General features: G+C 42.6%; 1 protein-coding gene across 1 annotated transcript in view; it reads left to right on the plus strand.

Annotated features, from left to right (window-relative positions):
• The window catches only part of USH2A (usherin), a 396,109-nt gene that overhangs the window by 362,030 nt on the left and 16,753 nt on the right, over window positions 1–17,326 (plus strand). The window contains 3 exon segments of the mRNA XM_050894852.1: window positions 3,882–4,109; window positions 4,950–6,466; window positions 7,466–7,787. Of these exon segments, the coding sequence (XP_050750809.1) occupies window positions 3,882–4,109; window positions 4,950–6,466; window positions 7,466–7,787 (2,067 nt within the window).

The raw sequence follows: 17,326 nt of genomic DNA on the forward strand, positions 1-17,326 counted from the left end.
CACCTTGCATTATGGATGCTGCTGCCTTTGAACGGCATGAAAGACTATGCTAATTTGTTTCCAGACTTTAAGTGACTTCTGTGCTCATGAATTAAAAAATAAACAAACAAAAAAGGCAATCTGAAGCAAATCTTGACGGATACATTATTCATGATTCATGTTCGCTCGTTTTATGTTTTGAAAAATGTGTTAAAACAAGGTTTTATTTTAAATAACTTTTATCCTAATTTACAGTTGGAAGAGCGGAATTAGCCAAGGAGTGTATTTGTTGCTGTTAACAGCTTGTGCCGCCACTGGCAGCGCGCGAAGCATGTTACACAGAGGTGCCGTCCTGCCTGGAGCAGTGGCGGTGCTGGCAGTGCTGCTCAAGGGAAGGGGACGGGGCTGCCAAAAGCAAGGGCCGTGTCAAAGGGTGGGCTCTGGGCTGCAGTGCGGGGATCAGACCACGGTGGCTCGTCACAGCTTGCCTCAGGTGTCCGTTCCTGTAGTGTTTACATTGAAAGGACGGGCCTTCTAGGAGGAAGGTGGGAGTGCGCACACTTAAATGTTTGCTGGATTATTCTTAATTCAATGACTGAATGAGTGAGAATGCTTCACAGTGGGAGACAGAGAAAGGAGAGCATGGGCTTGTAGTCCGTCAGATTTCATGGTCAGTCAGTCTACGAACATCTTAATGTTCGCATTAAAATTTTATATTGTTGGTTTGCTTTTAATGGTGAATGAAATCCGGACTGTTAGCAGTGTGTAAACATGGGATATACGAGTTCATGGCTTTGCAGACAAAGACTGGGAGAATATTCCAGGCAATGATTTTGATCCTGCACCTGTTTAAGGTTGTGTTGTTGTCCACTGAAGCCAAAGGTTACAGTACTATCCTTTGCAAGGTGTATTTTGCTATTTATATTTGACCATTCCAGCAGGACAGTATTTCTAGGCTGAAAATGTCATGGGAGGACATAAAGTAATTCTTAAAATGAATCACTGAGGCTGCCATCCATCCTCGTTTCAGCACCAGCCTTTGAGCTGAGCAAATTCACAAATGGCCACGGCAGCAGTGCACGGGGAGAAAACGTGGCTCCGTATTCTGGGAGTACGTCCCCTGAGCTTACTTCAAACCAAACAAAACAAAAATACATGTAAACCCTTTGCTCTTCAAGAAGTATCTGTAGAAGCCAGGGATAAAAGTCATCCCTGGAAGGAATGGTTTAGCAGTCTCCAGAGAACATGATGAACTGCAGGCAAGGAAATCCTTCCATCCTTGTTTCATTTCAAAGTGTGGTGAGGATTGTAAATAATTAAATCTTGGAGTTTAGTGGGAAAATGGTAGAGGGTGATGAAAAATGTGCCAGTTTTCTGTTTAAAAAAAGAAATCAAGTGTTTTGTAGCATTGCTGTCACAAAAGCCCACCCTGATGATGCAGCTAATTAGAAAGCAGAGCCATTGCTTTTTGTATGATGTTTGTAATGTCTTTGTACCTTCAGAGAGCCTCTGTGTAGCGGTTCAGGGGCAGTAATTTAATGTTGTGTGCTCCCTTCCTCCCATGCCCACCCGCGAACCACGGAATGTAAATTTTAGGCTTTTAAAAGTTCTGTTTTGAAAACCTAATAGATAACTGTCCTCATAAAAACTATTAATACAGACTACATCCAATTGTAAAGCTAATTTTAATCATGTTTTGTGCCAACATAATTTCTGATGCCAGATTTTTATGCTAAGCATGAACTTCAATTTGAGCTCTGTTCTTTAACCTGCAGTTCATAATTTTGCATTCGGCTGTATAGGTTTTTTGGCTATGGCAGTTTGAACGCTTCCACTTTCAAGGATCTAAGCCATAAATGTTTATTAAAAGAATCTATAATGAAATCAGTTTTGTTATTTTTTTAATGGCTGCCTTGAGTATGTTGGATGACTGAACGCACGTTGTTAATCATTAAGTACTCATGTTACAAAAAGTGTTTGATAGTATTGCCATCTAGGGGCTGAACTAAATTCTCCATACTGAAATAAACTGTAATTGAACAGGTGCTGCTATTGACAATATACATATGTTTTTGCTTTATAGCCCACATGCTTTCCATGTTTCTTATGACAAAAGATATCTCTAAATGTCCCACAGCAGCCAGAGCTTTTTTATATATAATCTGTTCGAGGTGATTGCTATTTGCATTTGAGCTTCTGCTTTTTTGGCAGTGATGACTGGGAATTCCTAACAAAGAATTATACTTTTTTGCATTATTAATCTTGCTAGTGTTTGCCCTGTTTAACAGAAAAAGGAATCATTTATCAGAAAAGTATGTTTATAATCTGTACTTGTGGCATCTTCAGATTTAATATTCATAATGGTCATTCAAATGCTGTGCTATATTTATCTAAAAGACTAACTCATTGTTGTGAGGAAATAACTATTTAAATATTTATGCTCTAACTTTTAATATTTAAAAAAAGAAATTAATATTTCTTTAAAATTTGTTTCCGAGTCTGATAGCTTAACAAATGTTTAAATATTAAACAATTGGAAGTGTTAGCATTTAACAACTTAATATGACTTACTGAAACAGGGAAATCGACTTCAGCTGTTCCTGCCACACGAAGGAAACTGAATTCCTGCACTCCCTTTCTTAAGATCTGTATAATTAATGTAAAAGCACAACTAAAAATGAGATTAAATATAGCGGCGATCAGCTGAACTCCTTTCTTCCTTGCTCTTCTGATGAGACAAATCTGAACAGTCTCCTACTGAAACATGTTACTCCTGTTCTTTGTTAGCCACTGTATCTTCCGTGGCTGTTCAAAATAATAAACGGCTGTATTGCCTTCCTGCCTAGACCTGAATTTGTGCTGAGGCTCGCTGTGCCTCACACCTGAGCGGTTTCCGACCTGCGTCAGATGCTGTTTGGGGTAAGCTGGATAAAGCCGTGAGCTGCGATGCCAGTGGCCCCTTCTGGCCATGGCTGATGTCCCTCGGTCTGCATCCACCTGCACGGCCCTGTGCTGGGCTGTGGTCTGGCATGGTGGCAGGTCAGCCCCAGCCCTTCCAGCCCTTCCAGAGCCCGCTGGGATTCAATAACAAACAGCCGTGCTCCTCCTAGCCTCTTTCGGCCAGTGCAAGGCAAGGGTCCGGTGCCAGGGAGGGTCTAGCCCGCTTGCCTGTGTCCCCATCAGCAGTACGGCTGCTTCCTCCAACCCGGAGAAAAAGGGGGGGGGGTCTTGTAAGGCAGCTGGTTGCCCCACAATCGTCTTACCTTGTGAATTTATCTCAAGCGACATCTTTACAAAGCAGGAACATAGAAACCAGTTTATTACCTACCTCCCTCCCTCCCTTCTCTGTTCCCCCCCCACCCCTTCACTGTTAAGGGGTTTGTTTTCAGTAAGGAAATGAAACTGCGCTCTTGGAAACACTGTTGTCTATCCAGATTACAATGCTCTAAGTAGCTAGAACAGGACGGCATGCCTATCAAATGTCATGTCTACACACAAGAAGTGTAAGAATTCTGTAGAGGCAGGCATCACTCATATACCACAGGTTTTCAAATGTGCTTGAATCCTTCAGAGTACCAGGCACTCTCATCCTCGCTGAGCAAAGCTCAGACACACGCTGAATGAACTGTAAGTTGTTTGCTAGCTGAGATTTGAATAGTGCAGGGCTCCCCAGGAGTCAGCTCGAAAGGCTCCACCATAACAATAGATATTTTTTAAAAGCCTAAGAGTTTCTTTTTGAGGTTCAGCTATGGAAACCCACCAAAAAATCCTGGTAACCAGATGGGGTATTCTGCAAAGTGGTCAGAAGCGACCTAGAGCTGAGACCTCATTTTCCAAGTGACATAAACCACAGATGCTGATTACTTTTTTAACTAACTCAAACATCTGTATTCTTGCTTCAGGGAACAAAGCATCAGGCTCATTTATTTGGATTGAAACCTTTCACAACATATCATATTCATGTCGTAGCTGTAAACAATGCTGGGCAGGTTTCAAGCCCCTGGACATCTGTGCGCACGTTGGAAGCTTCACCCAGTGGCCTGAGCAACTTCACTGTGGAAAAGAAAGAAAATGGCAGGGCTCTGCTGCTGAAATGGTCAGAGCCCTCCCAACCTAATGGCATGATTAAGGTAATCTTCATCTTGACACTTCACTTGATCAAAAAAGAGAAGGGAAATGCTGAATGTCAAATTAAAACATTTTTGCTGAAAAGGACTCAATCAAATGCATTATACTTTAAAATAAGACAGAAGTCCTATGTAAGCACAAGGCACTCTGTGAGTGCTCTCTGCTTGTGGTTGTATTAAAATGAGTATTAACATTCCTGTGCTACCCCATGACTGTAAATGTTCATTTGCAGTGAACCAAATGGTTCATTGGATGTATAGAAAGCTACGCATGAAAGCTCATAATCTTACTTGGCATACATTAGACATTGCCAAAATGTGTTTCTAGAAAACCTGGATTTGACAGAATGTTGTTCTGAAATTTGGGACTTCTTTTAGCTCAATGGTTTCAACTGAGTGTAAACCTTTACCTGCAAGGTTTGCAACTAGAGGGGTTTATTTGGAGTTCTTTTCTTAAGAGTTCACTTACTCTAGAGTTAATCTGCAAGAAGCTTTGTGCCAGCCCATGAGATCCTTGCAATGAAACTTGATAACAAACAAATATAATGAAAACTGTCACTAAGTGATTTATTACTGCATCCCAAATGAAAAAATCATGAAAATTGGATCAAAACATTCCTTTTGTATCAATGATCTGTTTGTATGCTGATTGTTACTAGTAAGGAAGTAAGTTTCTGAATCATTGGTTAATAGTCCTTACCCTATTGCCAAGATTAAGGTGTCTTATCTACTGGTTATTGACAAAAATTGCTGATTTTTTTTTTTTTCCCCTTTTATCCTGGCTTCTGTCCTTTCTTCCCCCCCTGCCTTTTTTTTCTTTTTCTTTCTTTCTTTCTTCACCAGACCTACAATATTTTCAGCGATGACAACCTGGAGTACAGTGGTTTATCTCGCCAGTTCCTCTTCAGGCGCCTTGAGCCGTACACTCTCTATACCCTCGTACTGGAGGCTTGCAATGCGGCAGGCTGCACTCGTTCTCCACCCCAGCCGGTCCGAACAGATGAAGCACCCCCCGTGTCTCAGATGGCACCTGTAATCCAGGCAGTGAACGCTACCAACGTTGAACTGAGCTGGTTGCAGCCAATTAATCCAAATGGAAAAATAATTCGCTATGAAGTTATTCACAGATGCACAAAAGAAAATGCTGCAGGGTACAGAGCAACAACAGAAGACGAGAAAATTGTTTTCACAGAATATAACACTGAAAGTAATACATTCATATATAATGATAAAGGTTTACAGCCATGGACAAGGTATGAATATAAAATACGCACCTGGAATGCAGCAGGCTACACTGAGAGCTCCTGGACAGTGGCAAAGACTAGTCAAACTGCCCCAAAAGGTCTCACTGTCCCCATGTTATCCCTGGCATCAGTTAACCCCCATAAAGTGCTCATCTCGTGGGCCTCCCCGGCACAGCCCAATGGTATTCTTCAGTCATACAGGCTGCTAAAGAATGATGTTCTCTATCCTTTCAGCTTTGACGCTGCTACCTTCAACTACACAGATGAAGACTTACTGCCCTATTCAATGTACAGTTATGCGATAGTTGCCTGTACGATGGGAGGCTGCTCTACCAGTGAACCAGCTGCAATACAGACGCTGGAAGCAGCTCCTGCCTTAGTGGACCCACCGTCTCTGCAGGCTGTCAGTGCCACTCAAATTAATGCATCTTGGGCACCTCCCCAAACACAAAATGGAGATATCACCAAGTACATATTGAAATTAAACAATGAAGAGTATTATCCTGGCAAAAGTTTGCAAATGTTGGTTTCTAACCTACAGCCTTACACACAGTATGATTTTGCATTGGTTGCCTGTACTGCGGGGGGCTGCACATCTAGCATATCCCAGTCAGTGATGACCATGGAGGCTCCACCATTAAATATGGAAGCTCCCAGGCTGCTTGTCATGGGCTCGGAGTCAATTGAAATCACATGGAAACTTCCAGCTAACCCCAATGGTAAAATCACAAGCTACGAGCTAAGGAGGGATGGTGTACTTGTTTACTCAGGTCTGGAAACTCGGTATCTTGATTTCACCCTAATGCCAGGCATGGAGTACAGCTACACTGTCACCGCAAATAACAGTCAAGGGAGTGTGACCAGCCCGTCAGCTCAGATAAAAACCAACCCCTCTGCTCCGTCTGGGATGTTGCCTCCTAGGTTACAGGCATGGTCCTCAAAGGAGATTTTGGTGGCCTGGGATCCTCCTATCAAAGTAAACGGTGACATTAGAAATTACACAATCTCTATCCACAAGCCTGCTGAAACAGGAAAGAAAACTGTTGACTTTGATGCATCTCATGTTTCCTTTCTGAGACGGTCATACATAGTGGCAGAGCTACAACCCTACAGTAGGTAAGTCTGGAAGACCTCATTTGTTGAATAAATGCTGCAAGGTGGTTCAGCGGGCTGGCAGACAGCTCAACCATCTTGTTTAAACAGATAGTCAGACCCATGGGGTTTTGTTTCCTAAAAAGCACATGATAAAACCAGGATTTTTTTTAATTTATCATAACACCAGCTATATATCATCTTGGTGAAGTGCATAGGGTTGACTTAGGTTGTCATTAATACAAGGGGTAATTCAACACTCTGCTATCCACTCCAAAACCTGCAATCTTGTACTTGTGTATCTTTCGCAAAATGTCTGCATTCAAGAATAAATAGGGCTTTAGTTGACAAAGTTCGGGGTGGGGAGACCAAAGAACTATTAGCTAGCCCATTCACAGTGTAGCAGAGCTACGACTAATGGAGTCACACCAGGAACACGCTTGCACCCTTGAGTTGAAAACAAGCGACTTGTGTTTAAGTGAAAGCAAAAACTTAAGAGAGGGTACCAGACTCCGCTACAGAAGGACCACACTTGATACTGAAGTAATATCTTCCCCACTAATTCTTGATTATTTACCTGACCTTTCCTTATATATTTGTGTAGGCATAATTTGTGTGTGTTACATGGTTGATAAGTCTGTCTGCTATTTACATATAACTAATCTAAATCCAAAGAGAGAAGAGTAATAGAGAGAAGCTCTATAACTCTCTAATGATATCCAAATCATCTCCTACAATGAATCATCATTTTTTGATTCATATCATCAAAATCAAAATTATTTTGATCACTTGACTCCTGCAGATGTTAACTCTGCTCTGAAAAAAAAATAAAAAATGAAAACCCAGAAGGCAGTGTTCTTCCTTTTTGCTACACAAGGCACAGCATATAATCTGTGTGTTCATTGTTTTCTTATTAAAAATGCCAGACCAAGAGAGATTAAGAAGTCCCCCAGATCTCATGCACAGTCTATATTTGTATTTGCGGTGCTCTAATCACTTCGTTCCTGATTTGTGTTCCCAAAGGTATGAAGTACAGCTCCAGGCTTGCACAGAGCTGGGTTGTGCCTCCAGTGAGTGGGCACTGGTACAGACGCTGGAGGCACCCCCGGCAGTGCAGCCTGCCCCTCTCATAGAAATACAAACAACAGCCGGGGGCTTCCAGTCGACTTCTTCTGTCCTGTGGACTGGCCCACAGCAGCCAAATGGGAAGATTTTATACTACGAACTTTACAGAAGGCGAACGACTCAAGCCCACATAAATTTAGACCTCGCACTTGTTTACAATGGTTCTTCAACCTCCTTCAAAGATGACAAGCTGCTGCCTTACACAGAATATGAATATCAGGTGGGAATTGAACGCATTTAGCAGCTCTGATTATGATTTCAGTATACTTTGAGAACCTTACTTTACACTTACAATGAACATACACATCTCATTTCTAATGTTAATAGTATTGTGATACCTGAATGATTATTGTTAATGTATTTTAAATAGTTGAGAAGCCGAAAATAATTTTGCATAAGCAATACATTCATTCAGCATTCATTTTTCTTTAGCTTAATCGTAAGTGCCTGTGTTTCTTGTATGTTAAATGTTTGTGTCCCCTCCAGAGCTTCTGCAAGGCTCTAGTGTTATGAGTCGTGTGAAATTCTAGTTCTTAAAAGGCAGCTTCATTTCACTAGTTTTTCTTTCTTTTTCCATCCTCTCCCAATCTATTATGAATTAATTTTTACTTTATGATCCTAAAGTAGTTTACATCAAGAGAGACTGGGGCTGTTTTCTCTTTAAATTAGACATTAGGATCACAAGCAGTTTTCGTGGGTGGTTCAAAAGTGAATTTGCTGTTGATGGTTGGTGTTACTTCTCATGCACATAGGTATTTTTACTATTGTTTGTCTTATGAGGCTAAGATAAAGCAAGGAGACCAGTTCTGCCATCCTTTCACCTGTAATTGTTTTCTATGTCAAAGTTACAAGTTTTAGCATCGTTTTTTTATCATACAGTACTAGTGATAATGTAGGGCTTTACTTGATTTCAGCCTATGGACTAAGAACTTTGCTATTTATAACCATCTGAAATCTTGCCCAAGTTTTTATATGAGTTAGTGGAGTTTAGACCCTCACCAAAAAAACAACCTTGAATTTGTTGTTTCTAAAAGTAAGTGTAAGATGTAGTATTGCAGCAGGATGGGGTTGATTTTTGAATATGATGTCTATGAATAGGCATGCTTATTTGCCACTGAACAGGATACCAGTAAGCCTCACTACTGAGTGTGTATGCAGTGTTTGTACACATGATATATCTTGAAGATGAGTTTGGCAATGCTCAAAAGTCTTTAAAATCTTTTTCCTAAAAAAAAAAAAAAAAAATTGTTCAAGCATGGATTTGTTTTGATATATTTGAAACACGGTGCATTCCACCTCTTGAGCTCCTGCAAGGTGGTGGCAATCTTTCTTTTACAGGCTTATTTGCTTTATGGGATCACAGGATAATTCAGGTTGGAAGGGCTCTCAGGAGGCCATCCAGTCCAACGTCCTGCTCAAAGCAGGGTCAGTTAAGAGGTCAGATAAGGTTGCGCAGGGCTTTATCCAGTTGCATCTTGAAAAACGCCAGGGAGAGAGATTGTATAACCTCTCAGGGCAGTCTGCTCCACTGCTTGACTGTCCTCACTGTGAAAAAGTTTTTCGTTACATTCAGTCTGAATCTCTTTTGCTTGAACTTATACCTGTTTTCTTGTGTCCCCTCCCACCACATACCATTGTGAGGAGCCTGGACCCACCTTATTAGCCTGTGGGTAGGTGCTGGGGGACTGCAATCAAGTCCCTCCAAAGCCATCTCTTCTCCAGGCTGAACAAGCTCCAGTCCTACAGCTTCTCCTCATAGGCCAAGTTCTCCAGCCCCCTGATACCTTGGTGGCTCTCCGCTGAACTCGCTCCAATTTATCAATATCTCTATCAAGTTGCTTTATCACATTAGTCTATCCAGCTGCTATATGTACATGTGTTGTAGACTCACTAAGTCATGTAGGTTGGAAGGGACATCCAGAAGGCATCTAGCCTAACTCCCTGCTTGAAGCAGGTCCAGATAGAGCAGGTTGCTCAGGGTTGTGTCCAGTTGAGTTTTGGATCAAGTTCTCCACCCTTGCCTGTGCAAGAATGGAGATTGTACAGACTGTGTGGGCACCCTGTTCCAATTTCTGACTACATATCTCTTTTCTTTGCATCTAATTCCCTTGTTTCAACCTGTGTTGCTTGCCTCTTGCTCCATTACTGTCAGAGTCCTGGGACCTGGAGGGAGGACTGCAGTGGCTTTCTTCATAAATCGTTTCCAGCAGCTCTAATTTGAATGAGAAAAGGATTCTGAAGGGACAATTATAAAACTATCGAAAAGAGAGTCCAGGATGCTACTAGAAAAGTGTAGTCACTGCAGTATTCACAAAGCCTTTCTTCTCTGCTTGACAATCATAAACCTCTTTTTTTCCTTTAGATGTTTCTGGATTGGCAGCATGTCTGTATGGTAACAGCCAGCATGAAAAGTGTAGAATCATCATAGAATCATAGAATGGTTTGGGTTTGAAGGGACCTTAAAGACCATCTAGTTCCAACCCCCCTGCCATGGGCAGGGACACCTTCTACTAGACCAGGTTGCTCAAAGCCCCATCCAACCTGGCCTTGAACACTTCCAGGGATGGGGCATCCACAGCCTCTCTGGGCAACCTGTTCCAGTGTCTCACCACCCTCATAGTGAAGAATTTCTTCCTTATATCTAATCTAAATCTACTCTTTTTCAGTTTGAAGCCATTACTCCTTGTCCTATCACTACATGCCCTTGTAAAAAGTCCCTCTCCAGCTTTCTTGTAGGCCCCCTTTAGGTACTGGAAGGCTGCTATAAAGTCTCCCTGGAGCCTTCTCTTCTCCAGGCTGAACAACCCCAACTCTCTCGGCCTGTCTTCATAGGAAAGGTGCTCCAGCCCGCTGATCATCTTCATCGCCCTCCTCTGGACTTGCTCCAACAGGTCCATGTCCTTCTTATGTTGGGGGCCCCAGAGCTGAACGCAGTACTCCAGGTGAGGTCTCACGAGAGCAGAGTAGAGGGGGACAATCACTTCCCTCGACCTGCTAGTCATGCTTCTTTTGATGCGGCCCAGGATACAGTTGGCTTTCTGTGCTGCAAGCGTACATTGCCAGGTCATGTTGAGCTTCTTGTCAACCAACACCCCCAAGTCCTTCTCCTCAGGGCTGCTCTCAATCCATTCTCCGCCCAGCCTGTATTTGTGCTTGGGATTGCCCTGACCCATGTGCAGGACCTTGCACTTGGCCTTGTTGACCTTCATGAGGTTCGCACAGGCCCACCTCTCAAGCCTGTCAAGGTCCCTCTGGATGGCATCCCTTCCCTCCAGCGTGTCAACCACACCACACAGCTTGGTGTCTTTGGGAAACTTGCTGAGGGTGCACTCAATCCCACTGTCCATGTCACTGACAAAGATACTGACCCCTGAAGAACACCACTCGTTACTGGGCTCCACTTGGACATCAAGCTGTTGACCGCAACTCTTTAAGTGTGACCATCCAGCCAATTCCTTATCCACTGAGTGGTCCATCTGTCAAATCCATGTCTCTCCAATTTAGAGACAAGGATGTCATGCGGGACAGTGTCAAATGCTTTGCACAAGTCTGTTAGCTTTGTGCTGAAGGAAATGATGAGCATCTGTGAGCTGACTGCTTCTTATTGCTGATTGCAGGTCCATGTTACTTGATTTCCTTCACTTACTTAATGATGTCTTCTTGAACCTAGCAGCACAGGAGATGCGACAATAATACTTCCCAAAGCAAAAATGATAATTACTCAAAGCCTGAAAATGTATTGCACTTTAAATATATGAGGGTATATTTTCCAGTTGTCACTTCTTTTGTGACAAGAGTTGTTAAACTTTTCCTGGAAACAGCATGCTTTAGGGTGAACTGTTTGTGTTTTAAGTCCTACTATGTACACATATTAAGGTTTCCATTTCTTTCTCCTAGCTTTCCTTTAACGCCTGTGTAGGGCCCATCTGCTGGCCACAACAGTGTGAAGTCTGCTCTCCATTTACTGTAGTTTCCTTATAGCAGAACTATTGTTAGACCAGATCTCCTTGCTACTTTGGACAGGATCTGTGAAGAATGTGAATTCAAGTCCAGATGGGGCTGAGCAGACGATAGCAAGCATTGTAGCAGACCCAAGCCCTACTTATTAGTTAGGAATCTTTCCTAGATAAAGAAAAACTTAGCAAGTTGGAAGTTGTAGACATTGGCTGTGGGATATTCTCAGTTGCACCAACTTTCAATTATCTCAGTCAGAAGCTGGTTTTTGGGAAGTTGATACCACAAAGACTTTCTTGAGCCAAAGTTTTTAATGATCTATCAGTGACAGACAACAAAGAAAGCCTCTTGTCCAGATTCCTGTGGTTTACTGTGCTGTATTCAAGACGTTTTATCTCGGTTCTACTCCATAACCGGGCTGAGCTGTTGACTGGGACCCTAAATCATTTTTGGTTTTTTTCACTGGTGGCCATTTATTTCACCATGAGAGGTTTTTTGCATGCACGTGTTTGTCTTCTGCTTATGTCACTTACAGCAGTCCTCTGGGATCTATTCTGAGCCCCTCCATTGTTGACAATTTATATCTTGCCTGTGAGACAAGTTATTCATAAGTATGGGGCTTGGCTTTTGCTATTATGCTGATGAAACCCAGATTTATATTTCATTTAAACTGGATATTGATTCTGCTGTCTCTGCATTTGAGGCTTGTTTGCTGGACATAAAACTTCAAATGCAACTGAATTTCCCCCAGCAGAATGCAGATAAAATCAAAGTGCTATGATGGGACACTCTCCAGCATTTTTGGAGGTGTTGAGATTTAGTTCAATGAACCCTGACAGCTTCTTTGGATCTGAAGTCACTATTTTGGAGTTTGTTCTTTGGGTTGGTTTTTTTTTTGCTGGAAACTTCAGCTGAATATTTAGGGCTTGTAAGACTAGCTGCAAAAGTTACACTTTCAGAAATGGTGAAGTGACTTTAGAAGCTCATGCTGGTCAGAGGGACTATGCCCCCTAAATGCTTAGATTGCTATTGTTCAAGGAAGCACTTTTATTCTTTAAGGACCAGCTCTGCATCATCATATTAGCACCTGCTAGGTTTCAGTGGGTTTTTAAGAGGCATTAAGGTGCCTACTGTTCTGTACTTGGAAATGATTACTTAGATCTTTGAAATTCCCTCTATCGGTCTATTCGTACATTTAGATATTTGCATTTTCTAGAGCATCTGGCCTTTTAGGTATTTGTTGGAATGCTGCCCGAGATCCTCAGCTGCATTAAACAGATGCAATTGCATCATCTCCTGAAAAAAAACCTGACTTAAACAAACTTCATAAGTCATGAGGCCTAAAGAGTTTGCAAGTGTAATCTTTTGATTCCCGGAATATTTCTGAAATGGAGCGTGCAGGTCCTTCTCAGGAATTATTGAGGATGGTGTGCAATGTTACCATATAGCAACCTATAGAGTCAGACCTGGTTTTCTCAGCTAAGGGAAGGCCCTTTTGAACAGAAACTTGTGGCATTTAGTGCTATTCTGCAAAGTAGAGCTGTCAGAGTATGGTGTGATTTCCATGCAAGTGCAATGTCACTCCTCCACAGTTGTGCTTAATTGTGTACTTAAGACTGCTTCTTTAGATTAATGGCTTAATGTCTTCCTGGTTTAGGACACATCCTTATTTCCATTTGACAGGCACGGAACATGTAAAAGACAGAAAAGTCAGATTGTCCCTTTTCAGAAAGTTTTATGGCTCCCTGCAGAAGTTTATTCTCTGGGAGGACTATTGGGTGCACCAAGACAGGGTCTGCAGCGCTGAAGCTGTCAGCCTCCGACCGCTGCTGGAGGCACAGCATCACTCTTGCTTGTGAATCGTGCTTCTCACACTCCAGTTATTGCAGCCAAGTGAATGGTCTAGGAAATACCCCGAGATATACCAGGGGAAATATGTTTTGGGTCCTCCATCTTGGACTCTCAAAGAGAAAACAAATCATATTCTGACTTTGCAGAGATAAAGAGAAAAAAATGGGTGCAAAGTCATGAAGATTAAGGAAGGACCAACTACATAGAGTGCAGAATATGTCAGCCCTCTTGGTCACTTTTCAGAGATGACAATAATGACTCTTGGTTTACCAGCCTGTCTGTCAAATTGTTGGCTGAGGTCCAGTTTGTGCTGCTTAGTTACTGACAAACAGCTCAGTGACTTCTGCAGCTTAAAATGGGGTGAAACTGGTTTTCTGACTGGCCAGTGATGGATAGTTACCTATTTGTAATATCACTCATATCTGGCTCCTTTTCATCATTTTAATTCACCATTTCTTCCCGTCTCCCTGACAGAAACATGCACTACAAAGTAGTGACATCATAAAATAAAATGTAGTTATTTCTTGCACTCCCTGCTTGTTATCCCCTCTTCATTTTGTTTGGAAGAGTGTTTTTTCTCACAAGGTTCGTTGTGCTCCCTGCTTCCAACTAAAGAGAGTTTCTCATACTACACCTGCATTAGGCTACCGAGCTTGACCTCAGCTTCTGAAAAGTAAAGCAGATATAACTATAAAGTTTCACCGATGTAATGGCAATACCTACTCTAAATACCCTTTTGCAGAACGAGATGCTTCCTTTCCCCTGGTAGAGGGTACACAGTAGGGAGAAGGGCCATTTGAAACCATGCAATTTCATTCATTAAGCCCCACTTCAGGCACTATGTTTCTGTTGTCAACACCATCCTAAATTCAAGTGCGTAAACAGTGCACTGATGCAACAAACCTCGATTTTTGTTCAATAAACTAAATACAGATATTAGACTGGATTGTTGGCTTCCAAAATTACCAGTGAGACTGTTACAGCACCACTCTGGCAAGAGCCTTCTTGGTAAATTGTGATTCTGACATATTCAAAACCATGGCAAGCTATCCTTTAAAAAGACATTAGTGTGAGTACCAGGGGAAAATATACTCCAGGGCTGTAGATGACTTGATATGATTTCCTTGATTGTATCTTTTTATTTACGAGGCATAATTTATGACTGCTGAAAAGCAAACTAAAATGAGTGATGACTAACTACAGCCAAAGTAATAAATCAGAAGCGGAGAAAGAAGTGGTGATTTTGATCGAATCTATTGAATTAGCTGTTGCCCTTAGCCATTACAGGTATTGGAAAGACCTTTTAATATCTGCTTATCTCTCTCATGGGAACTTGGTAACTATCTCATTATATACTCATAGGAAACAAATTATTTAATTTTCTACCTTTTAGAGTTAAACCTGTTTACATCTCTCATTAATTACTGGTGTTATACTATGTTATATGAAATGAGCTTCCTTTAGAATTTGGTAATTTTGTTTAAGTCTCAAAGTGTTTCCATGTTGTCTTTCCCTTTCCCTTCCCCAGAATGGGCTTAGTACTTTTATTATTAGCATTTGAACAGTGGAGATGAATAGTAATGTTAAGAGGCTCAAATTGTCACAGTGCTAGAAGCCTGGACCTAAAATCTATCCCATTATATGTTTATGGCCTCCCTAAGGATGCTAACTGAATGTTGAAGAGGGAAAAGTATGGATCTGAGGATGGGCAATCAGAAAGCACACATTTGTTTACTACCTTTTTGTACCCCTGGTCATGAGTGGACGCAATACTTTCTTTCCCTTGTCTTTGCTCTGTCCCCTGTAGACTGCAACCACTTTTGAAACTTTCTACTTTGCTAATACCTGCCTGACACTGCAGTGCCCAGATGTGAATACATTATCCTAATGCTGAATGCTAGATTTTGGTAGACAAGCTTTGTGCTCTGAGCTGTGCTGACGTGGCATAAGTAACTCCAAATTACGCAGGCTGCACACCGGTCAGTTCTGATGAGAAGCAAGACTTGGGAAGGGTGCTGCAACTGATGGCGAGAAGGAGCTGGTCTGGTTTTCTCTAATTTTAGCCAGCCAAGATTATGGTCTCTTCAATTCTCTTGCCGACTGCTGTTCAAACACAACTAAAAATCAGGTGCTGTGTTTCTGAACTCACTGATATCATATCTTATATATCCCTAAAATGTCTTGCTATCTTGGAAGAAAATTACACTGTGAAAACTCTGCATTTATGTAAGTGTAGGGTTAGAAATTGAACAAATCTGAGTCAAGAAATCCAAAGCAAAGTTTCAAAGTAGTGCTGTGTCTTTGCGACCTCCATGACACAACTCTAGAAAGAGAAGAGTGGTATGAACTCCTCTCTGCTACCATTTGTCTCTCCTGGCATGCACCGAGTAGTGCCAGCATTGAATCCTTTTTGGAAAGACCAGCAGTCACAGGTATGTGCAGTCCGTGGATGCCCTAAGGGCAGAGACCCAAGTTGTACCTGACTCTTACACACAGGAGTAGGGAGTTACATGCACATGTGAAAGGGGTGGCTTTGCCTGACCTTGTGGTTCCCCACAACCTACAGCACTACCTAACTGCCCTACAGCTCTAAACAGTGCTCAAAGCCGAAGGTAGGTAGTGATTTACTAATAAGACTTTTTTTAAGGCAAAAGGCTATTTTCTGAGTGCCTGCAGGAGCTCAGTGCAAGCTGCTGCCTCATACAGAGTTGAGATCTTGTCCCTCACAGAGGCAACTGTGAGGGACTGCAGATTAACTGCAGTGCAAAGTGGTGTGATGCACAGTGCCTGTAGGACATGGTGGGAGCCAGGAGTCACTGCTGGTCAGTAGTCAGCTGTTTGGCTCACTCTCCTTTCTGCTGATTTCCTGCAAGCAGGAGGGGTAAGCAGTATCTGTGCAAAGCAGAGGATCCCAGCTCTCCCTGACCTAGGAAGTCAGCAGGAGCTCAGGACTGCTGCCTTCAGACAGGCAAACTACCGCCAGCCGGTCCACCCTTATGCCTGCTGCTGCCTTGCCACGCTTCAGCAGAAGTGAATGAAATCTCTCCAGTAAGGGAGAGTTTCTCATTCTCCGTAGGCTGTCAGCTGCCCGAGGCTCCCCTTTGCAGAAGCAGAGACGATTCCTACTTGGGGACTTCCCGGTTGGTCCCTGTGTTTGCAGCCGTAATACCAGTCATATTGTTTGAGCCAGGTCTGAGATGTGAGTGTTGGGAGCTGGCAGGCGTTAGCGCATGCACAATGTCCTCTGCCGAACCACTGCTCAGTCAGCCGTGGTTGCACTTCTTCACGTAATTGGAGTCGTGTGATCAAGGGATTGCTTTTTTTGCTTTGGGGAACTTTTGCCCTTTGGGGAACTTTTAAGGCCCTGTGTTTTCTGCCTTAATCCTGGACTATCTTTGTCCTTTGAGGGGTGTTAATTTGAGTGCTTTATTTTGGCAGCTTCTTCACCTTCCCTTTTTCATCACAGCAAGGCCATAGTACTCACCTGGTTTATCATTGCTTTTCTTCTTCTAGTGCCTTTCTTGCCCTGCAGTGTTGGAGAAGCTGTGGAAGCATATATCCAGCTGTTTCCCTCAGTCCCCATTAGTACCTCCTGTATGGAGTAAATACCTTCACATATGATCTCAATTTGATGAAAGAAAAGGTTTTTTAGTTTAAAATATAGCTTCCTTGGTGAGGACCTGGGGTTTCAAGAGTATTGCAGCAGATGAACCTGTGTGGCTCAGGGATGGAGTAAGTCATCTAATGGGCTTCTTCCACGGTCAGCATCTACAATACCACGATTTTTTTGCATCTGCGCCCGAGGGCTGTTGTGATTTTGTTGCCCTTTATGGGAGGAGTTGTTACTCAGCTTTACTAAGCTTGAACAGGCTGGGCTCACCGTGGTGAGGCTGTGGCCATCTTCTCAGCACTTCCCTTCCTGCTCCTCATAGGTTTTGCCCCTTCTTGCTGTGC

Source organism: Gymnogyps californianus, chromosome 3 (assembly GCF_018139145.2).
Source record: "Gymnogyps californianus isolate 813 chromosome 3, ASM1813914v2, whole genome shotgun sequence".
In the NCBI taxonomy this organism is placed as follows: Eukaryota; Metazoa; Chordata; class Aves; order Accipitriformes; family Cathartidae; genus Gymnogyps; species Gymnogyps californianus.